Raw genomic sequence first — 26,822 nt, 5'->3', positions numbered from 1 at the left:
AATATCTTTGGTTAGTAAACCAGATTTGTAATCATTTAATAAACCACAATTTATAAACTTCAAAAAACCAAATTACATGTAATTTTTCTCAAAAAAACTCTTATACTTCACATATATATATATAAAATTAATAAAATAAAATAAATAATAAAAAAATTAAAATTAAAATTAAAATTAAACTTTTATCTTTACAATAATAATAATAATAATAATTTATTTTATTAAAAAATTAAATATAAATATAAATTTTACATTTTGTTATACCATACCATTCAAAATAAACTCATACCACTATATAGATCCATTTCCAACAACATTTTAATCATTCTCAAGTATCCAACTTTATATCGAAGTTGCCATATCAACCTCAAAACAAACTCAATTCTCAATCATTTTGGTATAACAAAATAGCCCACACCAATATATAAGGCCATTTCCAACCACATTTTAATCATGCTTAAGAATTTAAAAGTTTGGCCATGTCAACCTAAAAAGCAAACTCAATTCTCAATCATTCTAAGATTAAACCACCCATTTATGTCTCAATCCAAATTCAAACTGAAATCGATAATTACATTTTATATTCTTTTCAAGAATGGATATACCTTTGAAGTGGGCCAGGCTGTCTAAATGAATGACAACATTAGAATATGATTTCCCAATAAATCCCTACGAAAACGGGCCTTTGATTTCTGAGTGGATCTCTATGAAAATGGCCTTTGAGTGCCTTTACAACAAAGCTTGCCCACAGGAAAATCCACTCCACTAACACCGTGGTTGGATTCACCAGCGACCCCGCAGGCTAGTTTTAATCCAATAATAATTATCGACGGCTGGTCCACTTATTTATCTGTCGCACTCGGTTTGTAAAATGCTAATCTAACTTGTGAGGAATTCGTCAAATTTACGTTTGGCCCAGTTAACTTTAAAATTCCTGTGACATCCCTTAAGTTAATTATCCATTGCACTCAGTTTTGTGAAATATCTTATGTTAATTTGGAGGAATTAATAGCATTTCGTAAGTTTTGCGAGGGGAGCGGTAAAATGTGAGTTTGGTATTCACGGGCTCCATGGTGCTGACTGGCCACCTGCTCTGGTTTCACAATGTGCGATTTTGGGGACAAATTTATGAAACAGTGATGCCATTCTCCGATTCAGGATTTTATTCCTCCTGCCTTATTATTTCAAAGGGAGCGCTCTGGAATTCAATGCCAGGTTCATTCTGTTTTGCATTTTCTCGTGGAGAAATTTATCCATATTGTATTGTTTTTGTATTTTCAGCCTTTGAAAATCAATGGAGTATGGAACTTGGTCTCCGTGGATTCCACAAAATTGAATGATTGAAATATATCGTGTATGTAATTAATCAAACACATGGGAACTATTGAATTCTTGTGAACTTGGGGTTTTTCTTAATATTGCTACCTTGTAGATGCCAAATCGACTGGCCTTTGAGGTTTTTCTTAATATTGCTTCATTGTAGATGCGAAATCGATCGGCCTCTGAGGCCTTCAGGTTAGTCGAGTTGAGTTAAGGACTGATCAGATCTGTCAGTTGAATGTCATAATTGCCAGTGGAAAATTCCCCTTGGTTAAAAAAAACCAATTATGGAACTTTACATCCAAAATATCGCCAAAAACTGTCAACATAAAGCCAAGTAATGGCCGAATATGGAAACTACAAGCCGATAATGAAAATATGATTGGCCATGATCATGCTCATGCAACCCGAAAACCAATTAGACGTGGAACAAATATGGCATACTAGAGTTGTAGGGCGTTAAAATTATCTTTTTTGGTATTAAGACAATCTGGGAACCACATGGAGAAATGCTTGGTTCGTTTCTTAGTTAAGGATTGATAAGGAGATGACAGGTTGACGCTAGATTGATACCACTTTGTTAGCTAAGGGTTGTGAAGGAAATGGATGGTTTACTTCACTTTGTTAGAAAGAAGAAAGAAAGAAATTATTTTAACGTCTACGAGGCTAAAGATAGCCTATGGGACACATTGCTTCTTCATCTGCTTGATGTATTCGACCCTTTTTCTGTGAAGCTTCAAAATAAATGCTCCCAGCTTCTTGACAAACCTCTCGCTAAATAGATTATCCCAAGAGCTAGCTGTCAGCATATATGCATAACTTTCCTTGTTGTCTTTGAAGGCCTCATATTCTAAAATGAAATGTTTTTTTGTTTCCACTTTTCGGGAAGAAAAAAAATGCATACTTTTTCCTCCCACACTTTCTTGGGCCTTTTCCAACGCTTTGTTTCACAACGGAGTTGATGAGAATTAGTCCTTAACTGAGCAATATGAATTTTGGCTCTCCAAGAGATATTGGCCTCTATGTATGCTTTTGGTTGATGACTATGAGTGAGATTGAACACTTCAATATAGTAATTTTTCTTTCTTCCTAGCCCCTTATCCCAAGTACGCTTGTGCAACTTTTCCATAACAAAATCTTTTATCTCTTTGTTGTTTATGGGACACGCGTTCAAGCAAATAACCCATTTACTAAACCATTTGTTATTTTGCTGCATCCAAGTTTTTTTGCTCTTGTATAATCTATCATTAAAGACAACCTTAGGCCATCTACCCTCTTCCATTTGCTCAATTTTTTTAAATACCTTATGACTTGCACCATATCAATTGCTTCAATAGGAGCAGTCCCTGTTTCACTTAACAAGATATCATAAAGAATTGCACTTTTAATCTTAAATTTGTTTGTAATCAAACGCTTCTGAATTTTCTCAATTTGCTCCACTGCATGTCAAATGTACTGCTGGCCCATAGTTCACAACCATAGAGAATCACGGAATCGCTAGAAGCCCAAAAAGAGTTTGAGTGGTTTTCCAGTTCCATAACTCTACCTCTCTACACCTATTTTGAAAAGCATAAAATGCTTTCCAACCCCCCAAAGTTCTTTTCTTTCTACAACCATTCCAGCTTAGTTAAAGGTTGATAAGGAGATATTTGTTTATTTAGATTGATATTTCTAGCGAAGGGTTTATAAGGAGATGGAGGATCTTTCTCAATCTTTTTCCAGATTGGAAGTCCTATACAACACAACATTAGGCAATGGAGATTATTAAAGTTGAAAGGAAATCTATGGCTTGCTTAATTTCCCTGGTTGGAGGCAATCTAGTAGCTGGTCAGACTGCACCTTGATATTCCAATATGTTGTGCTTGCTATTGCATAGCTTGTACGACCCAGAAAATAAATATTTGATCGATCCACGTAGTCTCCACCTTGAGCAAATAAACTTTTGCTAGGCATAAGTTTTATAGACTAGGTTGTTGATAGGCATTGGTATTTTTCCAAACACTTTTAATCACCTTGTCCTTATTAGGGTTACACTTGTACATGGCATTTGTACAAGGCATCTCTATCCAAATATAACACCACAAATGTCAATTCATGTTACACCACTTTCTTTCAAATTAATGAAAGAAAAGAGATTGCAAACACGCTAAAGTGCCTTTTACTTGGTGAAGGCAGCCAAAGAAGTATGATGATGCATATGGAGTGGTCATATTTAATTTATTGTCTAGTGTCTACAAAACATTTCTTCTTGGCTTCTAGGATCAAAGGTTTTTGCACCTTAATTTTTTATTGTTTTGGATAATTCTTCTTCTTCTTTTTTCTTTTGTCTTTGAAGCTTCTCTATTGTTCATGTATTGCAAGTTAGCTTGTGCAAAGTTTGGTAAATGAATATGAGCTTCTTCATCACCACAATTCTATCATGAGGCTTTTATTTTATGATGACAAACTTGGACAATCATGTGTTATGTGGGTATGTTTCTAGCTAAGTGGTTGGGATGGTGTGCCACCATGTAAATAGCCTAGTTTCAAACCCTACTGGGTGTAGAGCTGTTGTGTGCACAAACATGTCTATGAGGGAACATTATTGACATTTTGGAGTTGGTTTCCCTTTACCATGAAAGTGGCTTAACACATGTCAAACAAATTAATTTTTTTAAGTGGACGTTAGTAGGATACTTTATTCTTTATGATGCCTGCCAACCCTACATTTTTTGCAATTGCTCTATGATATTTCTTTCAAAGTAAGGAACTTTGGAAGTTATTTTCTTAGGACATTTGTGTCATAGGTTCCTTGCTTTTGTTACGTAGGTGGTGATCTAGGAAAGGACTTGACATGTTTTGAATTTTTATGATCTAAGTTAAATATAGTCTAGTTTTACAAGGCCATAGAGACTTGATAAAGTGGAAGAATCTATGAATTAGAATTTGTGGCATTGTTGAGGGCCAAAAGGCCTAGTTGTGATAATGAGAAATACGACCATGATGCAAGTATAGATTGCAAGTTATGTTGTGGTGTTGATCATGGAAACAATTCCAAGTTTGTGGAAAGGCATATTTCCATTACCCCATAGTTGTGGGATGGCTCTATGTTCACAATCATAAAGTTATATGGTTCTAGACAAGACAAGGTCATGGGACAATCAATTCTTACAATATAAATTGCATAGTTGGATGGGATTACAATCAAATGTTGTAAAAGAGCTACTGTGAGACCCTTGGTGCTCAAGATAGGTGTGTGTGCCCACCTCTCATGCTAGAGGTTCAATTTAGGCAAAGGTCAGTCCAAATGAGTAGGAGTTCGGGTGGAATGACAGTTTGGGCAATTAGGTGCATGAAGGTATGGATTGTGTGCTTGCATGAGGCACAAGGCAGCCAATGGACTACCTTACTTATAAGGCACAAGGCAACCAATGGACTGCCTTACTTATAAGGCGTAGCAGTACAGTGGGGCACGGCCTACCCAAGGAGATCCATGCCAAACCTTGCACAAGATGATATTTGGTTAGAGAGTTGGCGTGAGACAAAAGGAAGTGGACCAAGGGAACGTTGGATGCGAAATGGTTCAACTGTGGACATCTTGGTGACAAGTGACAACATGACTCATTTGGATGAGCGTTAGCACATTAGCTTGAGTTGGAACCAATGATTGGTGTATTAGTTCGCCCATGCACCTCAATAGTGCGATGACCCAACAACTTGGTTGGATGTGTATAAGTAGGGCAGTGGAACAAGTCGAGACAACAAGGTAGATTGGGCAACAAGTCGATGACAAATGGAAATAGGAGAAGGAAGACAGAGAACAAAGGAAGGTTGAGGTGTGGCCCATGGTCACCTATTTTGGGGTAAATGGGTGAATTGCAGTGCACTCCATTAGCATGGTTGGTACAACTAGCAACCTACACGACAAGTTCAGCTAGGGATGATATTATATGTTTATATACGTATGAATTGTGAGGTAATCATATGAATTTCCCGTTTGTATATATATGAGCTACATGCTCCTTGTAATTGTTGTAAACTTTGTATTGTAAGGAAAGGGCGTTAGGCATCAATTTGTGTTAAACTTGTGTTGTGCTTACTTGTTGGAACAATTATTAAAAGGGTTAAGGGTGAAGTCTTGACTCACCCGTAGCTCGAAACGAAGAATGGGTAGTTTTGAGTGAAGAGGTTTAGTCTGAACTTGGTGCGAATTGAGCTAGTTGTACCACCAATCCAGAAACATTGTGGTGTTGCATACTCATGGTAAAGAAGGATTGCTGTTATTTGGGCATGAACCATAGGAGGGTGAAAAGTGGTATTATAACATATTCACACAACTCTAAGGAATTGTTAGGCATTCTTCACCATGATGGGCAAGGTAGAATGCAGTTCGATAGACTTTATGCAGTTTGAGAGTCGTTCGACCTAGGCACCGAACAAATCAATATGTTGGACAATAGAGGCAATTAAGATGGTGATGCAATAGGTTGTGAAGGACTACAAGTCCAGTACTTGATTGCAAATTGGAAAGACTCATACGATGTGGCATGACAAGTTAGAAAGCGTAGGGCACATGAAGTCTATGGAAGGATGCGACCTAAAGCAATGTATGCTATATTGTGTTTCTGTATGTTGTTCATTTCACCCGACACAATGGTTATGACAGGGTTCAAAGGGTGAAATGCCACAACGGATTGGTGCCTTGGCAAGGAAACAAGGTTGGCATATTCATGGATTGTGTTTTGTTGACATGATTGTAAGTGGAAGAATGATGCAAGCCTTGGTAGACTCGGGTGCATCGCATAACTTTTTGCAGTCAAATTTGGCCAAAGAATTGGGAATTAGGGTCACTGCAAGTGGAGTTGCTGTGAAAGCGGTGAACTATAAGGTGAAGGCAACCACATGACTTGCCTTCTTGGTTCACTTACAACCGGGGAAATGGAAGGGTTGTGCCAACTTCACAGTGTTGCCTATGGATGACTTTGAGGTTATATTTCGGCTAGTATTTCCCAGGAGAAGAAGTTCACTTCTCGTGCCATGGATGGATAGATTGGTTATACTTGGTGAGTAGCGAGCTTGGTTTGTGTGCACAATTGCAAGGAAGCCTGGTGGATGTTGATTTGGGGTAGCATCGGATGTGCTCTAGTCATGAAAATTGGTGGAGAAGCTAAAACACATGAGATCTCCAAGACCCAGAAATGGTTTGCGCAGATTCTAACCGGTTTGGGAGATATTAAAATAATTAATATTTTTAATGGAGTACATAAGTCTAAACTTAGGAAAAATAAAATATTAATGGGTATTAATATAAAACTGGGTTAGAAGGGTCCAAAAGTCATGGATCAAGCCAAATCTAATCTTAGCTGTTGATTAGAGATTTAATCTCGGTCGTTGATGGACCAACAAGAAAAGTATAAGAGGAGGCTTGAGGGTCAGTTGGAGAACACACCAAGAGAGATCAAGAATTCAATTTTCTGGGGCAGGGTTTGCTGAGGAAATCGAGTGAGTGATCTGAGTTATAGTTGAGGGGCAGTGAATACATAGCAAAGAGGCAGAGTTAGTACCAGGAGGATCAATGCAAAGCCGGGAGAGGTTGACGTAGAGCCAGCTAGAGGCCATGCAGAGGCAACCAGGAGCTGCGCAGAGCCAGAGAGGCTAGCGTGTGAGACGCAGAGGGTCTAGGGGCTGATGCAGAGGCTCCAGAAGCTGACGCAGAGGCCAGAGAGGCTGACGCAAGGACTAGAGGCAGCGCTAGAGGCATTGTTTTAAAAAACGGCTGAGTCGGCTTCGATTCGGTCGAGTCAGACCGAGCCAATGCTTCACCGGGTCGGCTTGGTGGCTGAAACAGAACGGCTGGCCGACTTGTTACCGAGCCAGTCATTGACTCGGTCGAATCGGTAATGACTCGGCCGACTCGGTAATGACTCGGCCGACTCGGTAACAATTCGGTCGGCTCAACTCTTTGACAAAATTCTTGAAGCACATTTGTCAAAAGTTGTTCCGCCTCCTACTTATCAAAGGTTGGGTTGTTGTTTATTGCATATTTATAGCCCTAAAGTAATCTATCAATGTGAGAAAGTTTTGAAAATTACAAGGCCAAAGTATGGTTATCCTAGTGGCATGAATTAGAAAACTAAAACAATGCATTGAGCCATATAATGTTTTTAAAAAGGCAAACGTTTTGGCAATGGACTAATAAATACACATTTACCTCTGATTGTTCTGGAGCTTGACCATAATTAAATCAAGGGTTTTGAGACTTCATTAGGGACAAAGAATTGGTATTGTTGTTGTTGTAGTCTAGTGATTGTCCTTAGGCTGAGGCAGAAAAGAATCCTGGCATTGGTGGCTAAGTATGAACTTTGTATTGGACAGTGCACTGGGTGCCATTTTGATATAATGGATATATTCATGAGCCTACTTTGATAATATGTTGTCTTCTCTCTATATTCTAAAGCTTTGTGTTTGGAAACATGAATGAAAATCTTTAAAATTATGTTCTTCATAAAAAAATAAATATTTAATGTATTTTTTACAACGACCGAGTCATTGAAATCAAACCGGCCGAGTCGATACTGAATCAGAGCCGACCCGAGGCCGTTTCCAAACCGGAGTCAGAGTTTTAAAGCATTGGTTGGAGGATTTCGTGAGACAGACTGGCAGCTGGAGAGTCGGATAGGGTGACGCAGTCCCTATCAGTGTAACGCAGAGCAACAAAAGCTGCATTGTTGTTGTGGGATTGTTCATCCGGTGATTTAGCCAGAATATCTATCTTCGACTGAGATATACTACTGCCGAGGCCATTCTTTGTTGGGTGAGCCATTTCTGGCACCCAGGTTGTATTCTGAAACTGCATAATAATAAAACCCTCTGAATAGCTGCACCGGTTTTCCCGCATTGGGTTTTTCCGGGGACATTAGTCCAAAAACAACGGTGTCACTTGTGTGCTTGTTTACTTTCAGTTGATGATCTGTATGTGTTGATACTGTACTTGTATTTATTTTCATTTTTTACATGGTAAATAGCTTGTTAAGTAATTGAACAAGTAGGAAGAAATAAATAAGATAGTACAGGAAGAATTTCTAACAGGTTAAACTTAGAAATTCCAACATGGTATCAGAGTGTGGTTGCAGATCACAGGATAACTGAAGGCATCAGCCGAGCAGAGCAGTAGCAGCAGAAACAGCTGTCCCGAGTGACAAAAGTTGTTCCTAGCAGAAAGCAACAAGGAAGGGGTGACGCAGAGGGCTTGCGTCATTAGTTCGAGCTAGGAGGAGGATTAACGTAGAGGCAGAGAGGAGCAGACCTGACCTACACAGTGCCCGGTCATCTTTGTCAGTTAGGAAGGATCGACTTTGTGGCCAGGAGGTGCAGATTTTGCCAGTGCTGGGATTGCGCAGAGCCTAGAGGCTCAGTGCTTCAAGTTGCTGGGGTATAGGAGGCTGCGAATAATTTGCGGAGCGAAGCTGGTGGGGTATTGTGGTCAAAACAGTACCTAACAGGGCAAGACCAAGGAGGAGGGATTTCCAGAAAGGAAATCGAGACTCAGAGGGAGTCGAACCGAGGACTTCCAGGAGGGAAGTAAAGAGACTCAGAGGAGTCGGAAGAAGAGCAACATAATGGCCGTGAATGGACTAAGAGATCAGGATAGGTTGGACGGAGCATCCAACTTCGTGGTCTGGAAGGCCAAGATCTTGTCCATTCTAGACAAATATCGCATCAAGGACTTCGCCTTGAAAACAATAGCAATCCCAGTTGACCCAGCTGAAAATGAGAAGTACGAGGAGGCAATGGCCAGGGCGAAGTGCATCATTCTTGATGGGGTCAAGGATCATGTGGTGTTGCATATTGTCGAGAAGGACACAACAAATGAGATGTGGGATGCCCTTAGAAATTGTACCAGGATACTTCCGTGCAGAGGAAGATGTTACTTGAAAATCAGCCGCGACCATACCAGATGCAGAAGGGAGAGCAGATAGATGTCTTCCTCGGTGGATTGAAGGAGATTCGTGACCAACTAACTTCCATAGGGGCCACGCTGGATCAGGTACTGATGGTGAGCACCGCATTGAACACAGTCTCAGAGGATTGGGAGGTATTTGTCCAAAGAATACTGGGCAGGTCGAGCCTTCTAGATTGGGAGGAACTGTGGGCGGCTCTTCGTCAAGAAGAGATCAGACGGGTGACCAAGGCGGGTAGTAGCGGAAAAGGGGTTAGAATCAAAAAGGAGGAAGAAGAAGATGCTGCTCTCGCATTTGCGGGAAAGCAGGAGAAGCAAAAGAAGGACCTCTCCAAGGTCAAGTGCTTCCATTGTGGGGAACTGGGTCACTATGCGAACTAGTGTCCGAGGAAGAAGAGTAAGGGAGAGGCTTCTGACTCGAAGGCAGCGCCAGCAAAGGCAGAGAAAGAAGTCGAGGAGGATGACGACTGTGCCATGAGTGCTCATGCGCCACTTGAGAGGAAGTGGGGTGACATCGAGTTGTAGTCTGACGGACTACAGGCGATGAGGGGCAGGATCCTTGAGGTACCCAACCTCTTGGATTATACCTTGCTATGGGAGCCCTGAAGAGGAGTAGTAGGACTAGTAGATGTTGGTAGAGACGGATGCAGATGAAGCGACAAAGAGTGCTACAGTGCAGGAGTCCCGGGACAGCAGGCTGCAATAGTGCGAGAAGCATGGGAGTGTTGCACCAGTGCAAGATGGCACGGAGAGGTGTGCAACAGTGCGAGATGCATGGAGTTGTTGCAGTAGCGCACAGGTCACTAGAGGGAGCTTCAGCATCGGGAGAGTCTCTAGCCTGACAGGGATGTCAGAGTTGGGTGGATCAGTTACTTCCTTCTCAGTAACTGGGTTGCAGTGCAGCAGTTAGCAGTGGTAGTGCTATGGGAAGCACGATGCAGTGTGAGGAGAAGGGGATGCAGTGCAGATGCAGTGCTGGGTATATGGACCAACAACAGCACAGATGCAGAAGGAGTTGCCGTATGGATGCAGCAGTGGCAGTGGCAGGGTCATGGGCAACAGTACATGATGCAACAGTGTAGAGGATGTTGGGCAGGGAGGCTTAGCATCAGCACAGGGACCAATGCTGGATGATCAGGGTGATACTCAGTGAGGAGTATTACTAGAGCACAGTCCTCGCTAAGAGGGAGTGTTGATTTGGGGTAGCATCGGATGTGCTCTAGCCATGAAAATTGGTGGAGAGGCTAAAGCACATGAGATCTCCAAGACCCAGAAATGGTTTGGGCAGATTCTAACCGGTTTGGGAGATATTAAAATAATTAATATTTTTAATGGAGTTCCTAAGTCTAAACTTAGGAAAAATAAAATATTAATGGGTATTAATATAAAACTGGGTTAGAAGGGTCCAAAAGTCATGGATCAAGCCAAATCTAATCTTAGCTGTTGATTAGAGATTTAATCTTGGCCATTGATGGACCAACAAGAAAAGTATAAGAGGAGGCTTGAGGGTCAGTTGGAGAACACACCAAGAGAGATCAAGAATTCAATTTTCTGGGGCAGGGTTTGCTGAGGAAATCGAGTGAGTGATCTGAGTTGCAGCTGAGGGGTAGTGAATACATAGCAGAGAGGCAGAGTTAGTACCAGGAGGATCAGCGCAGAGCTGGGAGAGGTTGACACAGAGCCAGCTAGAGGCCATGCAGAGGCAGCCAGGAGCTGTGTAGAGCCAGAGAGGCCAGCGTGTGAGACGCAGAGGGTCTAGGGGCTGACGCAAAGGCTCCAGAAGCTGATGCAGAGGCCAGAGAGGCTGACGCAGGGCCTAGAGGCAGCGCTAGAGGATTTCGTGGGACAGACTGGGAGTTGGAGAGCTGGATAGGGTGACACAGTCCCTATTAGAGTGACGCAGAGCAGCAAAAGCTGCATTGTTGCTGTGGGATCGTTCATCTAGTGATTTAGTCAAAATATCTATCTACGACTAAGAGATACTATTGCCGAGGGCATTCTCTGTTGGGTGAGCCATTTTTGGCACCTAGGTTGTATTCTAAAACTGCATAATAATAAAACACTCTGAATAGCTGCACTGGTTTTCCCGCATTGGGTTTTTCCGAAGACATCAGTCCAAAAACAATGGTGTCACTTGTGTGCTTGTTTACTTTCAGTTGATGATCTGTATGTGTTGATACTGTACTTGTATTTATTTTTAGTATTTACATGGTAAATAAATTGTTAAGTAATTGAACAAGTAGGAAGAGATAAATCAGATAGTACAGGAAGAATTTTTAACGGGTTAAACTTAGAAATTCCAATAGTGGAGGCTTGCAACTCGTGTCTATACTGAGCGTGAAGAAGGTAGCAAGGCGATCAGGATTACACATTTATGTGGTAGTGATTGGGGAAGTTGAGGAAGATGGAGTGGGGATACCTATTCCATTGGAACTAACTAACCTATTGGATGACTTTGTGGATAGAATGTCAGATGAGTTGCCAAAAGTGTTCCCACCACTGCACAATGGTGACAATTGTATAGAACATGAGGTAGGGCCCTTAAAGCTCCCTATCAATTGTTCAAACTTGAGTTGGAAGATTTGGAGTGTGTAGTGTCCTCTTCCAATTAATTGCCCAAAGGAGGACAAAATAGCCTATCCAACCCCATGGGCTATAGTCGATGATAAAGGGGGAAACCCATTATCCAATGTTTTTGGGGCAACACTGGGTAAATTTGGGGTAAGTAGGGCAAAAAGCTAGAATTGGGGGCTAAACTTGTAACTCTCTCACACTAAAATAAGGACGAGGGGCTCCATAAGGAATCTATAAATAGGAGAGAGATGGAATCATTTGATCATCATTATGGATTGGATATTTCTATTTTTTGAGTTGAGTCTCTGAGGGTTTTCTGGATTTCTAACATTCAAGGAGAGAAGATGTGCGTTGTTTGTTTGGGAGATACTTTATGGCAAAGGACAATGAAGACTTGGGGAGTAGCGAGTCAGTATAGGCACCTAGTTAAGACAACAACCCCCATTTCCAGGCTTGTTGTTTGACATATCAAGAGCAATACCATGGTGAGCTTGACCTAGGGCTTGCGGATGGTTTCCTAAAGAAGATTTTTTGGACAACGGTTGTTTTTGGAGCAAATTTGTTATGTATCCAGATCAAAAATAGCACAAAAACATAAGAAAAGATAGAACAATGACTAAATAATTCCTCAGACAGAACACCAAAGGACACTGCTCACAAACAGATCACAGATCAATACATCAGTATTGTTGACGTGGTTAAAACCCTCAAAGAGGGAAACAGTCCACGGCCTGAGCCAACACGGCCACTTCAGGCAATTTATTAATAAAAGAATGAAAATTTACATAAGCTTCTCTCATGAACGGTTACCCTACAAATGACCCTCCATGCTCTTTAAATAGAGATCATGGACCAATCGGGTGTTAAGCCACGGATCAAGTGTCGGTAATACCGAGGAGAGAATGAACCGTTGGATCACTACATATCGTGACCGTTGGATTGTAAGTTACAAAAGTACATAGTAAAGAAACACACTTTACCTAACTCTACACTAGACCAAGTTATACTTAACTATTTCCTATGTGTCAGAATATCCTAACATCCCCCCTTAAGAACAACTTGGGATAGGATTGAAGGATGTACAAATATGACACAATAGGAGAAGGAAGGAGGCATTAGAGCCTATCCCCCCTTAGTGACAACTTCCTGAACTCCAACCATAAATCGAAGTTTAGTAAACTTCGCCTCTGTGAGAGCCTTTGTAAAGATGTCTGCAACTTGATCATCTGTTGAACAATATTGCACTTCAAGAACATGGTCGTGAATGAGCTTTCTGATAAAGTGCATGTGTAGTTCAATGTGTTTGTTGCGCTGATGTTGGACTGGATCTTTGCATAGTTGAATGGCACTTTGATTATCACACCAAAGTGTAGTCGGATGTTGCTGCTGAAAGCCAAACTCTGACAGGATTTGACGAAGCCACAGGGCTTCCTTACTAGCTTCTACGACACCACGATACTCTGCTTCTGCTGAAGAAAGAGAAATGGCACTTTGTTTCTTGCAAGCCCATGTAATAGGTCCTGAACCAAGAGTGAACACATAACCGGCAGTAGAATTTCGATCATCAGGGTCACCAGCCCAATCAGAATCAGTGAAACCAACCAATAGAGGAGATGCTTCTGCACTGTAATGAATCCCAAACTGAACTGTACCTCGAACATAACGAAGTATTCTTTTAGCTGCTTTCCAATGACTTTCATGTGGGTTTTGCATAAACCGAGCAATAAGGCCAACAACAAAGGAAAGGTCAGGACGAGTATGGGTCAGATACAAAAGTTTTCCTACAAGCTGACGGTATAAGGTAGCATCAACTTCAGGGGTGTTAGGATATTCCGACACATAGGAAATAGTTAAGTACAACTTGGTCTAGTATAGAGTTAGGTAAAGTGTGTTTCTTTACCTTGTACATTTTGTAACTTACAATCCGACGGTCACGATATGTAGTGATCCGACGGTTCATTCTCTCCTCGGTATTACCGACACTTGATCTGTGGCTTGACACCCAATTGGTCCATGATTTCTATTTAAAGCGCATGGAGGGTCATTTGTAGGGTAATCCGTCTATGAGAAAAGCATATGTAAATTTTCATTCTTTTATTAATAAATTGCCTGAAGTGGCCGCGTTGGCTCAGGCCGTGGACTGTTTCCCTCTTTGAGGGTTTTAACCACGTCAAAAATACTGGTGTATTGATCTGCGATCTGGTTGTGAGCGGTGTCCTTTGGTGTTCTGTCTGAGGAACTTACCCTGTAAATTCCTACATGGTATCAGAGCTATTTGAGGGCCGCGTCCGTTGGTGATCCAAATCTGAAGCTGGTAGAACTGCATCCGACTGTTGTTTCCCAGATCTACTGTTTCTGACTACTTTCGGGCCGAGAGGACTGCTCTATTGTGTTGGGAGCATCTGTTCCAGTGAGGAACCCCTTTCGTTTCACGCGAAAAGGTTTCCGGTAGCCCTAGCTGCGTCATTTTTAAGATCTGGAGGTATATAGTGTTTATTTGTAGTTTACAGTTATTTTCTCTCTGTTTATTTCGGTTTTGGTTTATTTAGCCTTTTTTATTACCGGATCTATACCTTTCATTTCTGCGTATGCTCTTTGCCCTGCGACTTTGCGCGATCTGGGCTAATCAGAAACAGAAAGGAAGGATTTTTTTCATGCGTATGCTCTTTTCCCTGCGCCTTAGTGTGATCTCGGAAAATCAGAAACATTGAGGAAAATATTTAGTTTCCGGCTAAAGCTAACTTTGAGCCGCAAGGTTCATTTTTGAAAATATTTAGTTTTTCGGCTAAAGCTAACTTTGAGCCGCAAGGTTCGTTTTTTTTTCGTATGCCCGCGTTGGGTTTTGTGTTTTTTATTTTGTAGGGAAAAAGAGCCTTCTCAAAGCAAGCACGCAACCCAAAGCATCACCCCCCCCTTCTCTCTCTCTCTCTCAAATTTTTTGTATAGCTCAATTGGTTCAAAGCTATTTTAAGAGAGTAGAGGTCTTGGGTTCAAATCTCCTTTTTGTGAGGGCGGATTTTTCATTTCCGCACATTCCCGCACTTCGTCGGCATCTTCAACAACTTTTTTTCAAAAAGCCATAACTTCTTCATCCGGAAGCCGTTTTCAGAGCCGTTTTTTTTAAACCAGCCTAATTTTTCGAGATCTATCCATTGGAACACTTAGTTTCAGCATCTTTAGCTTCAGTTTCCGTTGAAATGGAAAGTCAATACCAAGTTACCCTTGACAGCACCAACTACTTCCAATGGTTGTCCTACATTGAGGATTTACTTAGAAGTAAAGGTCTCTACAGAATAGCCTCAGGCCAAGAAAAGAAACCGAAGGATGAAGATAAGGCTGCTAAATGGGAAAATAGGCAAGATCAAGCACGTGGATTGATAGGGATGTCTATTTCTCCAGATCTTAGATTCCATATTGCAGAACTTGATACTCCTGATGAAGCAATGAAACAAATCAATAAAGTTTTTGGGATTAAAAATGAACTTAGAGCCCATCAACTTGAAAATGAGTTGCTTACATTGGACCCTAATAATTTTTCTTGCATTGAAGATTTCTTGTCCAAGTTCAAGACCCTTAGATATCTCTTGGAAGGTGTTAAGGTTAAGAAAGAAGATAGTAACCTTATCTATTCCATTCTTACTAAGTTGGGACCAGCCTACTCTGTGTTTGTTTCCACCTTCCATTCAGAAGAGAAGCCTTCATTTCTCAAGGAACAGACTACAAGTCCCCTTCCTTTGACTCTTTTTGTGATTTTTTAATAAGAGAACAAGAAAAACTCTTACACCTTGGTCTTCTTAATCTTGGAAACTCTTCCAAGAAAGCGTTAGCCGCCCAGCAGCAACCAAATTCAAAGAATCCTAAGAAGTCATATCCTAAAAAGAATGGTCCTAAACCAAACAAGGGTCCTAAGCAATTTCAGCCTCAAAATGAAAAATCATTTCAACAAAATGATAAGACAAATAAAAACAAAGGGAAGAAGACTGATAGACATTGCAACTTTTGTAATCGAGATGGCCACTTAGAATCCAAATGCTTTAAGAAGATGGAAGCCTTGGAAGCAGCGATGAAGAAACATAACATCCATTTGGAGCAATCTTCAACTTCAACTTCATCTTCAGGAATGGCACTTTCTGCATGTGGTTGTCAAGCATCTCGGTCTGGCTATGCACTAAATGTATCTTCTTCTTCTCATTCTCATGAGTGGCTCATTGATTCTGGAGCTTCTTATCACATGGCAAAAAACAAAGCCATGTTTTCTTCTTTAAATGATTGTAACACCAAAAATATATATGTTGTTGATGATAGATCTCTTAGTGTTGTAGGGACTGGAACTGTTCATCTAGACAATGGTCAGTTTAATGATGTATTATGTGTTCCAACCTTATCCTGCAACCTTCTATCTGTATATCAGATAACTCATTTAGGTGAAGGTAAAATCGTTGAATTTTCACCTCATGATGTTGTAATCAAGGACCTAAGAGATCCTAAACAGATTTTAGCTACTGGCATTGCTGATGATTCTATAAGGTTGTATAAGTTTCACAACTTTGGGTCATCAAATCTTCCCTCAGTATTTGTTGCTCATAACGATGAAGTGAGCAAACTTTGGCATGAGCGATTTGGTCACTTAAACTATCGCTCCCTTCAGCATCTATGTAAAGAAAATATGGTGACAAGTCTTCCTATGGTATCTTGCAGAGATGGTGTTTGTTCCGGATGTGTACTCGGAAAACATCATCGGGACAGTTTTGAAAAACGTGCCTCTTGGCACGCCTCAGCCCCTTTACAGCTTGTGCATAGTGATTTATGTGGTCCACTTCCAGTTGTTTCATTCTCTGGCTGCAAGTATTTCTCAACTTTCATTGATGATTTCTCCAGACGCACTTGGGTATACTTCTTAAAACTCAAGAGTGAAGTATTTAACACATTTTTGGCCTTCAAGGCCTTTGTTGAAAAACAATCTGGACATCAAATTCTTAAGCTAAGATCTGATAATGGCGGAGAATATGTTAAAAACACATTCATCAACTTTTGCACTAAGAATGGAATTCAAATGCAACATACTGTTCCATATACTCCACAACGAAATGGTGTAGCTGAAAGGAAGAATCGCACCTTAAAGGAAATGGCTAATTGTATGCTACAATCTAAAGGACTTGGTCTTAGTTTTTGGGCAGAAGCAATTAACTGTGCAAATTACATAATAAATCGCACTGCTACTAAGGCTTTAAAGAATATCACTCCAGAAGAAGCATGGAGCTCAATCAAACCAGATGTAAGTCACTTTCGTGTTTTTGGAAGTGAAGCGTGGGCCCATATTCCAGATGAAAAGCATAAAGCTTTAGAACCTAAGAGTGAAAAATGTACTTTTGTTGGATATTCTGAAGATGTCAAAGGCTATAGACTTATTCCATTTAAGTGACTGAAAGTGTGGCTCCAGACTGAAAGAGAGAAGGGGCTGGCTTACAGTCTTTCATGTGAAAATGGCATAGAATATCACAAGCATACTTGGACTGGGAAAGGGAAATACCTTCCTTGGATTGCAAGACTTGAAGACCAAGAAAATAATGCAAGTGTCCTAAGTCTGTCATTTCAAACTTCTTTTTAAGGCTGGACTTCACATGGTTTATAAGGTTGGGATCACTACCAGTAAGGATAAGATCATCAACATAAAGAACAAGAATGATAAGAGACTTGCCCACTTTCTTGGTGTAGACAGTATTGTCAGAATGACACCTAGAAAAGCCAGTTTCTAAAAGAAAGCTATCCATTTTGGCATACCAAGCCCGAGGAGCTTGCTTGAGACCATAAAGGGATTTCTTAAGCCGACATACAAGGCTGGAGTTTGTTTTTATAAAGCCAGTAGGTTGTTCCATATAGATTTCTTCATGCAAGTCCCCATGCAAGAAGGCAGATTTAACATCCATCTGATGGACTTCCCATTTGAAAGAGGCAGCAAGGGAAAGAACAAGGCAGATAGAGTTCATTTGGCAACAGGGGAGAAGGTTTCAGTGTAGTCAATGCCTTCAACTTGTGAAAAACCCTTAGCAACAAGACGAGCTTTATGTTTATCAACTTTTCCATCTGGTCCATACTTAGTTCTGTAAACCCATTTGCATCTAACAAGTTTTCGTCCCTTTGGTAGAGGAACAATATCCCATGTATCATTTGCCAATAATGAACGATATTCTTCATTCATAGCTGCATCCCAATTTGGATGGCCTGAAGCTTCCGCAAAGGTGTCAGGATCATAATTCGTTGAAGCTTGAGCCAGTAAAGAAGAAGCTCTATCGAACTGAGAACGTCTATGTTGCTGATCTGTAGGATCACTGGCAAGAGCGCCTGCTGCATCCCGAGTATCACGGACCCATTTTGGAAGCTGAGGAGTTGAAGGAGGATCCTGAGAAGGTGGGGGAGGATTGTCATCCTTGCTTTCATCATCTGAAGAAGAAATATTTTCAAAAGTAAAAGAGATAGAGAGAGGTGGCATATCCGCCGAACTAGGCTCATAGGTCGATATATTTTCAGCAAACTTTACATCTCTTCTAATGATAACATTTTTGGACTTAAGTGGAATAAGTCTATATCCTTTGACATCTTCAGAATATCCAACAAAAATACATTTTTCACTCTTAGGTTCTAAAACTTTATGTTTCTCATCTGGAATATGGGCCCATGCTTCACTTCCAAAAACACGATAGTGACTTACATCTGGTTTAATTGAGCTCCATGCTTCTTCTGGAGTGATATTCTTTAAAACCTTAGTAGGAGTGTGATTTGTTATGTAATTTGCACAGTTAATTGCTTCTGCCCAAAAATTAAGAATAAGTCCTTTAGATTGAAGCATACAATTAGCCATTTCCTTTAAGGTGCAATTCTTCCTTTCAGCTACACCATTTTGTTGTGGAGTATATGGAACAGTATGTTGCATTTGAATTCCATTCTCAGTGCAAAAGTTGATGAATTTGTTGTTAACATATTCTTCGCCATTATCAGATCTTTAGCTTAAGGATTTGATGTCCAGACTGTTTTTCAACAAAGGCCTTAAAGGCCAAGAACATGTTAAAGACTTCACTCTTGAGTTTTAAGAAGTATACCCAAGTGCGTCTGGAGAAATCATCAATGAAAGTTAAGAAATACTTGTAGCCAGAGAATGAAACAACTGGAAGTGAACCACATAAATCACCATGCACAAGTTGTAAAGGGGCTGAGGCGTGCCAAGAGGCACGTTTTTCAAAACTATCTGATGATGTTTTCCAAGTACACATCCGGAACAAACACCATCTCTGCAGGATACCATTGGAAGACTTGTCACCATATTTTCTTTACATAGATTCTGAAGGGAGTGATAGTTTAAGTGACCAAATTGCTCATGCCAAAGTTTGCTCACTTCATCATTATGAGCAACAAATACCGAGGGAAGATTTGATGACCCAAAGTTGTTAAACTTATACAACCTTGTAGAATCATTAGCAATGCCAGTAGCTAAAATCTGTCTAGGATCTCTTAGGTCCTTAATTACAACATTGTGAGGTGAAAATTCAATGATTTTACCTTCACCTGAATGAGTTATCTGATATACAGATAGAAGGTTGCAGGATAAGGTTGGAACACATAATACATCATTAAATTGACCATTGTCTATATGAACAGTTCTAGTCCCTACAACACTAAGAGATTTATCATCACCAAAATATATATTTTTGGTGTTACAATCATTTAAAGAAGAAAACATGGCTTTGTTTTTAGCCATGTGATAAGAAGCTCCAAAATCAATGAGCCACTCATGAGAATTAGAAGAAGAAGATACATTTAGTGCATATCCAGACCGAGATGTTTGACAACCACATGCAGAAAGTGCTATTCCTGAAGATGAAGTTGAAGTTGAAGAGTGCTCCAAATGGATGTTATGCTTCTTCATTGCTGCTTCCAAGGCTTCCATCTTCTTAAAGCATTTGGATTCTAAGTGGCCATCTCGATTACAAAAGTGGCAATGTCTATCAGTCTTCTTCCCTTTGTTTTTATTTGCCTTATCATTTTGTTGAAATGATTTTTCATTTTGAGGCTGAAATTGCTTAAGACCCTTGTTTGGTTTAGGACCATTCTTTTTAGGATACGGCTTCTTAGGATTCTTTGAATTTGGTTGCTGCTGGGCGGCTAAGGCTTTCTTAGAAGAGTTTCCAAGATTAAGAAGACCAAGGTGTAAGAGTTTTTCTTGTTCTCTTATTAAAGAATCACAAAAGGCATCAAAGGAAGGGGACTTGTAGTCTTGTCCTTGAGAAATGAAGGCTTCTCTTGTAGAAAGGAAGGTGGAAACAAACACAGAGTAGGCTGGTCCCAATTTAGTAAGAATGGAATAGATAAGGTTACCATCTTCTTTCTTAACCTTAACACCTTCCAAGAAAAGTCTAAGGGTCTTGAACTTGGACAAAAAATTTTCAATGGAAGAAAAATTATTGGGGTCCAATGTAAGCAACTCATTTTCGAGTTGATGGGCTCTAAGTTCATTTTTAATTCCAAAAACTTTAGTGATCTGTTTCATTGCTTCATTAGGAGTATCAAGTTCTGTGATATGGAATCTAAGGTCTGGAGAAATAAACATCCCTATCAACCTACGTGCTTGATCTTGCCTATTTTCCCATGTGGCTGCCTTATCTTCATCTTTCAGTTTGGTTTCTTGGCCTGAGGCTATTCTGTAAAGACCTTTACTTCTAAGTAAATCCACAATGTAGGACCACCATTGGAAGTAGTTGGTGCTGTCAATAATAACTTGGCATGGACTTTCCATTTTAACAGAAACTGAAGCTATAGATGTTGAAATTAAGTGTTCCAATGGAAAGATCTCGAAAAATTAGGCTGATTAAAAAAAACAGTTCTGAAAATGGCTTCCAGATGAAGAAGTTACGACTTTTTGAAGAAAAGTTGTTGAAGATGCCAACGAAGTGCGGGAATGTGCAGAAATGAATGATAATGTTATATTAAAAAAAAAATCTGCCCCCTTTCCAAACTTAATCTAATTAGTTCAACAAAAAGAAGACTTGAACTCAAGGCCTCTACTCTCATAAAGCATCTTTGGACCAAGTGAGCTATATTAAAATGTTAGTAATTTTTGGAAAAGAGGAAGGGGTGTTTTTTTTTTTTCCTCAGTCACTAAAGCTTTGGGGTGCATGCTTACTTGAGAAAGCTCTTTTTGCCTGCAAAACAAAAAACACAAAACCCAACACAAATATACAAAAAAAAAACCTTACGGCTTGAAGTTAGCTTTCGCCGGAAACTAAATATTTTCCTCAATGTTTTTGATTTTTCGAGATCACACTTAGGCGCGGCGGAAAAGAGCATACGCATGAGAAAAATCCTTCATTTCTGTTTCTGATTTGCCCAGATCGCACAGAGTCGCGGGGCAAAGAGCATACGTAGAAATGAAATGTATAGATCCGGTAATAAAAATGGCAAAGAGCTAAATAAACCGAAATATACGGAGAGAAAATAACTAAAAACTGCAAATAAACACTGTATACCTCCAGATCTTAAAAATGACGTAGCTAGGGCTACTGGAAACCTTTTCGTGGGAAACGAAAGGGGTTCCCCATTGGAACAGGTGCTCCTAACACAATAGCGTAGTCCTCTCAGCCCGAAAGCAGTCAGAAATAGTAGATCTAGGAAACGACAATTAGATGCAGTTCTACTGGTTTCAGATTTGGATCACCAACGGATGCGGCTTTCAAATATCACTGATACCATGTAGGAATTTACAGGGTAAGTTCCTCAGACAGAACACCAAAGGACATCGCTCACAAACAGATCACAGATCAATACACCAATATTGTTGACGTGGTTAAAACCCTCAAAGAGGGAAACAGTCCACGGCCTAAGCCAACGCGGCCGCTTCAGGCAATTTATTAATAAAAGAATGAAAATTTACATAAGCTTCTCTCATGAACGGTTACCCTACAAATGACCCTCCATGCTCTTTAAATAGAGCTCATGGACCAATCGGGTGTTAAGCCACGAATCAAGCGTCGGTAATATCGAGGAGAGAATTAACCGTTGGATCACTACATATTGTGACTGTTGGATTGTAAGTTACAAAAGTACTTAGTAAAGAAACACAGTTACCTAACTCTACACTAGACCAAGTTATACTTAACTATTTCCTATGTGTCGGAATATCCTAATAGATTCAAATGACAAGACCTCCTTGGTATATATAGGAGCCTAAAGGGTCAAAATATAATTAGGACCTACATAACAATAATAATGTAAGGGCACAACAATAACAATAGTGGGCTTCTCTAGGGCACAACAATAACAATATGGGGGCTACACTAGTATTATAGGGACCTAACATGCCTCTCTCCTTTAAAAAAGTGTTGTCCTTAACGCTTGAGTAGTTTTGGATGTTCGTGTATAAAATACTCTTCCTCCCATGTGGAATCTTAAGCAGGTAAGTTCTTCCACTTAATGAGATGCTTTGAAATCGATTTATTTCCTAGCTACCAGATTCTTGTTTCTGTGATTGCTTTGGGCTCCAAAATGATTTTTCCTTCCTTGTCAAGTTCTAGCAATATAGTTTGAACTGGGAGCTTGTCACCTATAACCTTCTTTAAGCATGAAACATGGAAATCTAGGTGTACTCGCGAAGATGCAGGTAGCTCCAATTTGTATGCCATAGTACCAATCTTTTGCAACACCTTGTAAGGGCCATAGTACTTGGGTGATAATTTATTATCTTTCTTAGTTTGCTTGAGGGACATTTGTTTATATGGTTGTAGTTGTAAAAATACCCAATCGCCCACACCAAAACTTCTTTCACTACGATGCTGATCTTCATATTGTTTCATTCATTTATGCGCCAAAGTTAGGTTATCCTTTAAGAGTTGGAAAACTTGTTGATGCTCGATGTGATCTTTCACTGCTTGAACCTTATAATTGTCTTTTAAAGACGATGTGATGGACGATAGATGATATCCATAAAGTGCCATAAATGGAGTCATTTTTGCTGTGGTATGGAAGGAAGTTTTATACCACCATTCTGCTAGAAGTAACCACTTGACCCATTGTGTTCTTTTATCAGATTCAAAGCAACGAAGATATCCTTCTAAACATTTGTTCTCTATCTCAGTTTGCCCATCAGATTGAGGATGATAAGACGAGTTATGAGTTAATTGAGTACCAAGACAATAAAATAATTCCGTTCAAAAATTTCCAGTGAAAATGGGATCTTTGTCACTTACAATAATCTTTGGGTTTCCATGTAGCTTTTGAACTGTTTCCACAAATGCTGTAGCGACTGTAATGGCTTTGAAAGGATGAGATAGTGCACAAAAGTGTGCATAGTTGGTAAGTCTACCAACTACCACCATGATGACACTCTTTTCTTCAGACTTGGGTAAACATGTGTTAAAATCCATTGAGACCTTCCAATGCTGACTTGGAATGGCTACTGGTTGTAAAAGACTTGGGGTCTTAATTGTCTTAAATTTATTTTGTTGGAAAACCAAACATTCCACCTCAAACTTCTGAATATCAGATAAAAAATTCCTTCTTGACCATGTGGTAAGTTTTTAAAAATCCTGAGTGCCCTCCTATAGGAGAGGTTGCAATTTCAAAAGAACCTTTTGTTTGAGTTGGGAGTTCTTACATAGATATAAGCGATCTTTGTACCACAGTGAATCATTTTTCTAGATAAATTTATTAGATGCACTGAGATCTTGCTGCAACATTTGAATGAGTGTCCACACCTCTTTATCATTCTTCCATTCATCTCTTTCTTCAGTTATCCAATCAGGTTGGATAACAGAAATGGCACAGAGTGTTGATTTGGGGTAGCATTGGATGTGCTCTAGCCATGAAAATTGGTGGAGAGGCTAAAGCGCATGAGATCTCCAAGACCCAGAAATGGTTTGGGCAGATTCTACCCGGTTTAGGAGATATTAAAATAATTAATATTTTTAATGGAGTTCCTAAGTCTAAACTTAGGAAAAATAAAATTTTAATGGGTATTAATATAAAACTGGGTTAGAAGGTTCTAAAAGATATGGATCAAGCCAAATCTAATCTTAGCCGTTGATTAGAGATATAATTTCGGCTGTTGAAGGATGAACAGGAAAAGTATAAGAGGAGGCTTGAGGGTCAGTTGGAGAACACACCAGAATGATCAGTCATTTGATTTACTAGAGCAGGGTTTGTTAAGTAAAGTCGAATCAGTGATCAGTTTGCAGCGAGGGACAGTGAGTATTGGACAGAGAGGCATAGATAATGCCGAGAGACCAGCGCAGAGGCAGACGCACAAGTCAGAGCAGGCCACACAGAGGCTAGCTGAGACAACACAGAGGCCAGAGGGCCTGCGTCATCCACGCAAAGAGCTTTTGGAGTGACGCAGAAGGCCATAGAGGCTACGCAGTGCCTTAGAGGGCTGACGCAGAGGCATTTGAGGCTGACGCAGAGGCCAGGATGGCTGATGCAATGCTTCAATGGTGTTGGAGAGGATTTCGTGGGGCAGATTTTCTGAATATCTGCTTCCAAATAGAGAGGTATTATTATCGGTTATTTTTCTGTCGGGTGAGCCAGTTTGGCACCTAGTTGTACTCGAGGATAGACTGCATAATGAAATAAACCCTCAGAATTGTGGCACCGGTTTTCCCAAGTTGGGTTTTTTCCCGGGGACGAGTTGCCCAAAAATAACAGTGTCACTTGTGTGTTTGCTATTCCTTCAGCTGTTGATCTGTAGATGGTTGAGACTGTATTGTGTTTATTTCGATGTTTATATGTTTAAATAACTTGTTTGTAATTAACAAGTAGGAGAAATAAGCCAGAAAAATACAGATACAATTTCTAACGGTTAGACTTAGAAATTTCAGCATTGTATCAGAGTTTGGTTGCAGATCACAGGAAATTTGAAGGCATCAGCTGAAGCAGAGCATTTGTAGTAGAAACAACTCTCCCGAGTGATAGAAGTTGTTCCTTGCAGAAAGCAATAGAAGAAGAGTTGACGTAGAGGGACTGCGTCATCAGTCCGGGCCAGAGAGAGGCCAGCGTAGAGGCTGAGGAGGGCAGAAAAGGCTCATGCAGAGCCACGCAGAGACCAGAAGGGTTGACACAATTGGCTAGGGGAGCATTTCAGCCAGTGCCAGGATTGCACATAACCTAGAGGCTCTGTGCTTCGGTTGCTGGGGTTTAGGAAGCTATGGGCAGTTTGCGAGGAGTGAAGCTGGTGGGGTGCTGTGGGCAGAATAATACCTAACAGGGAAAAACCAAGGTAGAGGGAGTCGCTACCAAGGTGGATTTCTAGCCAAGGAATCCAGATCAGTGTTGCAGGTGCACAGGAGATCGGAGAGGTGCGACTCGACGGTTGGCAGGCAGATTTCCAGAGGGAAATCGAGACTCAGAGGGAGTCTAGCAGAGAACTTCCAGATGGGAAGTAGCAACTCAGAGGGAGTCGAAGAGAGAACTTCTAGAGGGAAGTAGAGACTCGGAGGAGTCGAACGAGAGAGCAGAGAGATGGCCATGAATGGACTGAGGGATTAGGACAGGCTGGATGGGGCATCCAACTTTGTGGTCTGGAAGGCCAGGATCCTGTCCATTCTAGATAGACATCGCATCAAGGCCTTCGCCTTGAGAATAATGGCTATCCTAGTTGACCCGGCTGATAATGAGAAGTACGAGGAGGCAATGGCCAAGGCGAAATGCATCATCCTTGATGGGGTCAAGGATCATGTGGTCCAACATATTGCCGAGAAGGAGACGGCAAAGGAAATGTGGGACACCTTGAAGACATTGTACCAGCATACTTCCGTGCAGAGGAAGATGTTACTTGAGAATTAGCAGTGGTCATACCAGATGCAGAAGGGGGAGCAGATAGATCACTTCCTTGGTCTGTTGAAGGAGATTTGGGACCAACTGACTTCCCTAGGGGCCACGCCGGATTAGGAGTTGATGGTGAAGACCGCACTAAATGTAGTTTCCAAGGAGTGGGAGACATTTGTCCAGAGCATACTGGGTAGGGCGAATCTTCCAGATTGGGAAGAATTGTGGGCGACTCTTCGCCAAGAAGAGATCAGACGGCTGAGCAAGACGGGAAGTAGCAGCAAAGGAGTCCGGATCAAGAAGGAAGAGGAAGAGGATGCAACTCTGGCATTTGCGGGGAAGCAGGAGAAGAGGAAGAAAAAGGACCTCTCCAAGGTTAAGTGCTTCAACTATGGGGAACTGGGTCATTATGCGAACCAGTGTCCGAGGAAGAAGAACAAAGGAGAGGTGTTTGACTCCAAGGCAGCGCCAACGAAGGCAGAAAAGGAGGTAGAGGAGGATGACGATTGTGCCATGAGTGCTCATGTACCTCTAGAGAAGAGGTGGGGAGACATCGAGCTGTAGTTAGGAAGACTACAGGCAATGAGGGGCAGGATCCTTGAGGTACCCAACCTCTTAGATTATACCTTGCTATGGGAGTCTTGAAGAGAGAGTAGCAGGACTGGTGGATGTCGGTAGAGACAGATGCGGATGACGCGGCGGAGAGTGCTACAGTACAGGAGTCTCGGGCAGCGCAGAGCTAGCAGGTTGCAGTAGTGCGAGAGGCACAAAGGAGGTTGCAACGGTGCAGGATGGCACATAGAGGTTTGCAGCAGTGCGAGATGTAGGGAGTTGTTGCAGCAGTGGAGAGGCAGTAGAGGGAGCACTTGTTAGCGACAGAGAGTTTCAACATCGGGAGTGTTTCTAGCCTGATAGGGAGGTCAGTAGTTGGGTGGATCAATTACTTACTTCTTAGTAACTGAGTTACAATGCAGTAGCATGATGCAGCATGATGAGAGGGGGTTGCAGTGCAGATGCAGTGTTGGGAGAAAGGACCAGCAGCAACACAGATGCAGAGGGAGCTGCGTATGGATGTAGTAGTGGTAGTGGCAGAGCCATGGGAAACAGTATAGGATGCAGCAGTGCAGAAGATGTTGGGCGGGGAGGCCTAGCATCAACACAAGTACTGATGCTGTATAATCAG

General features: G+C 41.0%; 1 protein-coding gene across 1 annotated transcript in view; it reads left to right on the top strand.

The window, feature by feature from the left end:
* Positions 1-701: 701 nt before the first annotated feature.
* LOC149140797 (bifunctional purple acid phosphatase 26-like) overlaps positions 702-26,822 on the top strand; it is a 260,481-nt gene continuing 234,360 nt past the window's right edge. The window contains exon 1 of the mRNA XM_089446580.1: positions 702-1,215. Coding sequence (XP_089302706.1) covers positions 1,071-1,215 — 145 coding nt within the window. The 5' untranslated portion in view covers positions 702-1,070. The remainder of the gene's footprint in view (positions 1,216-26,822) is intronic.

This window comes from Pinus tabuliformis, chromosome X, assembly GCF_031772625.1.
Source record: "Pinus tabuliformis cultivar Carrire ecotype Pingquan chromosome X, CPIR1, whole genome shotgun sequence".
NCBI lineage: Eukaryota > Viridiplantae > Streptophyta > Pinopsida > Pinales > Pinaceae > Pinus > Pinus tabuliformis.
The sequence above is the reverse complement of the archived record's forward strand: the minus strand, read 5'-3'. Positions and strand labels throughout refer to the sequence as shown.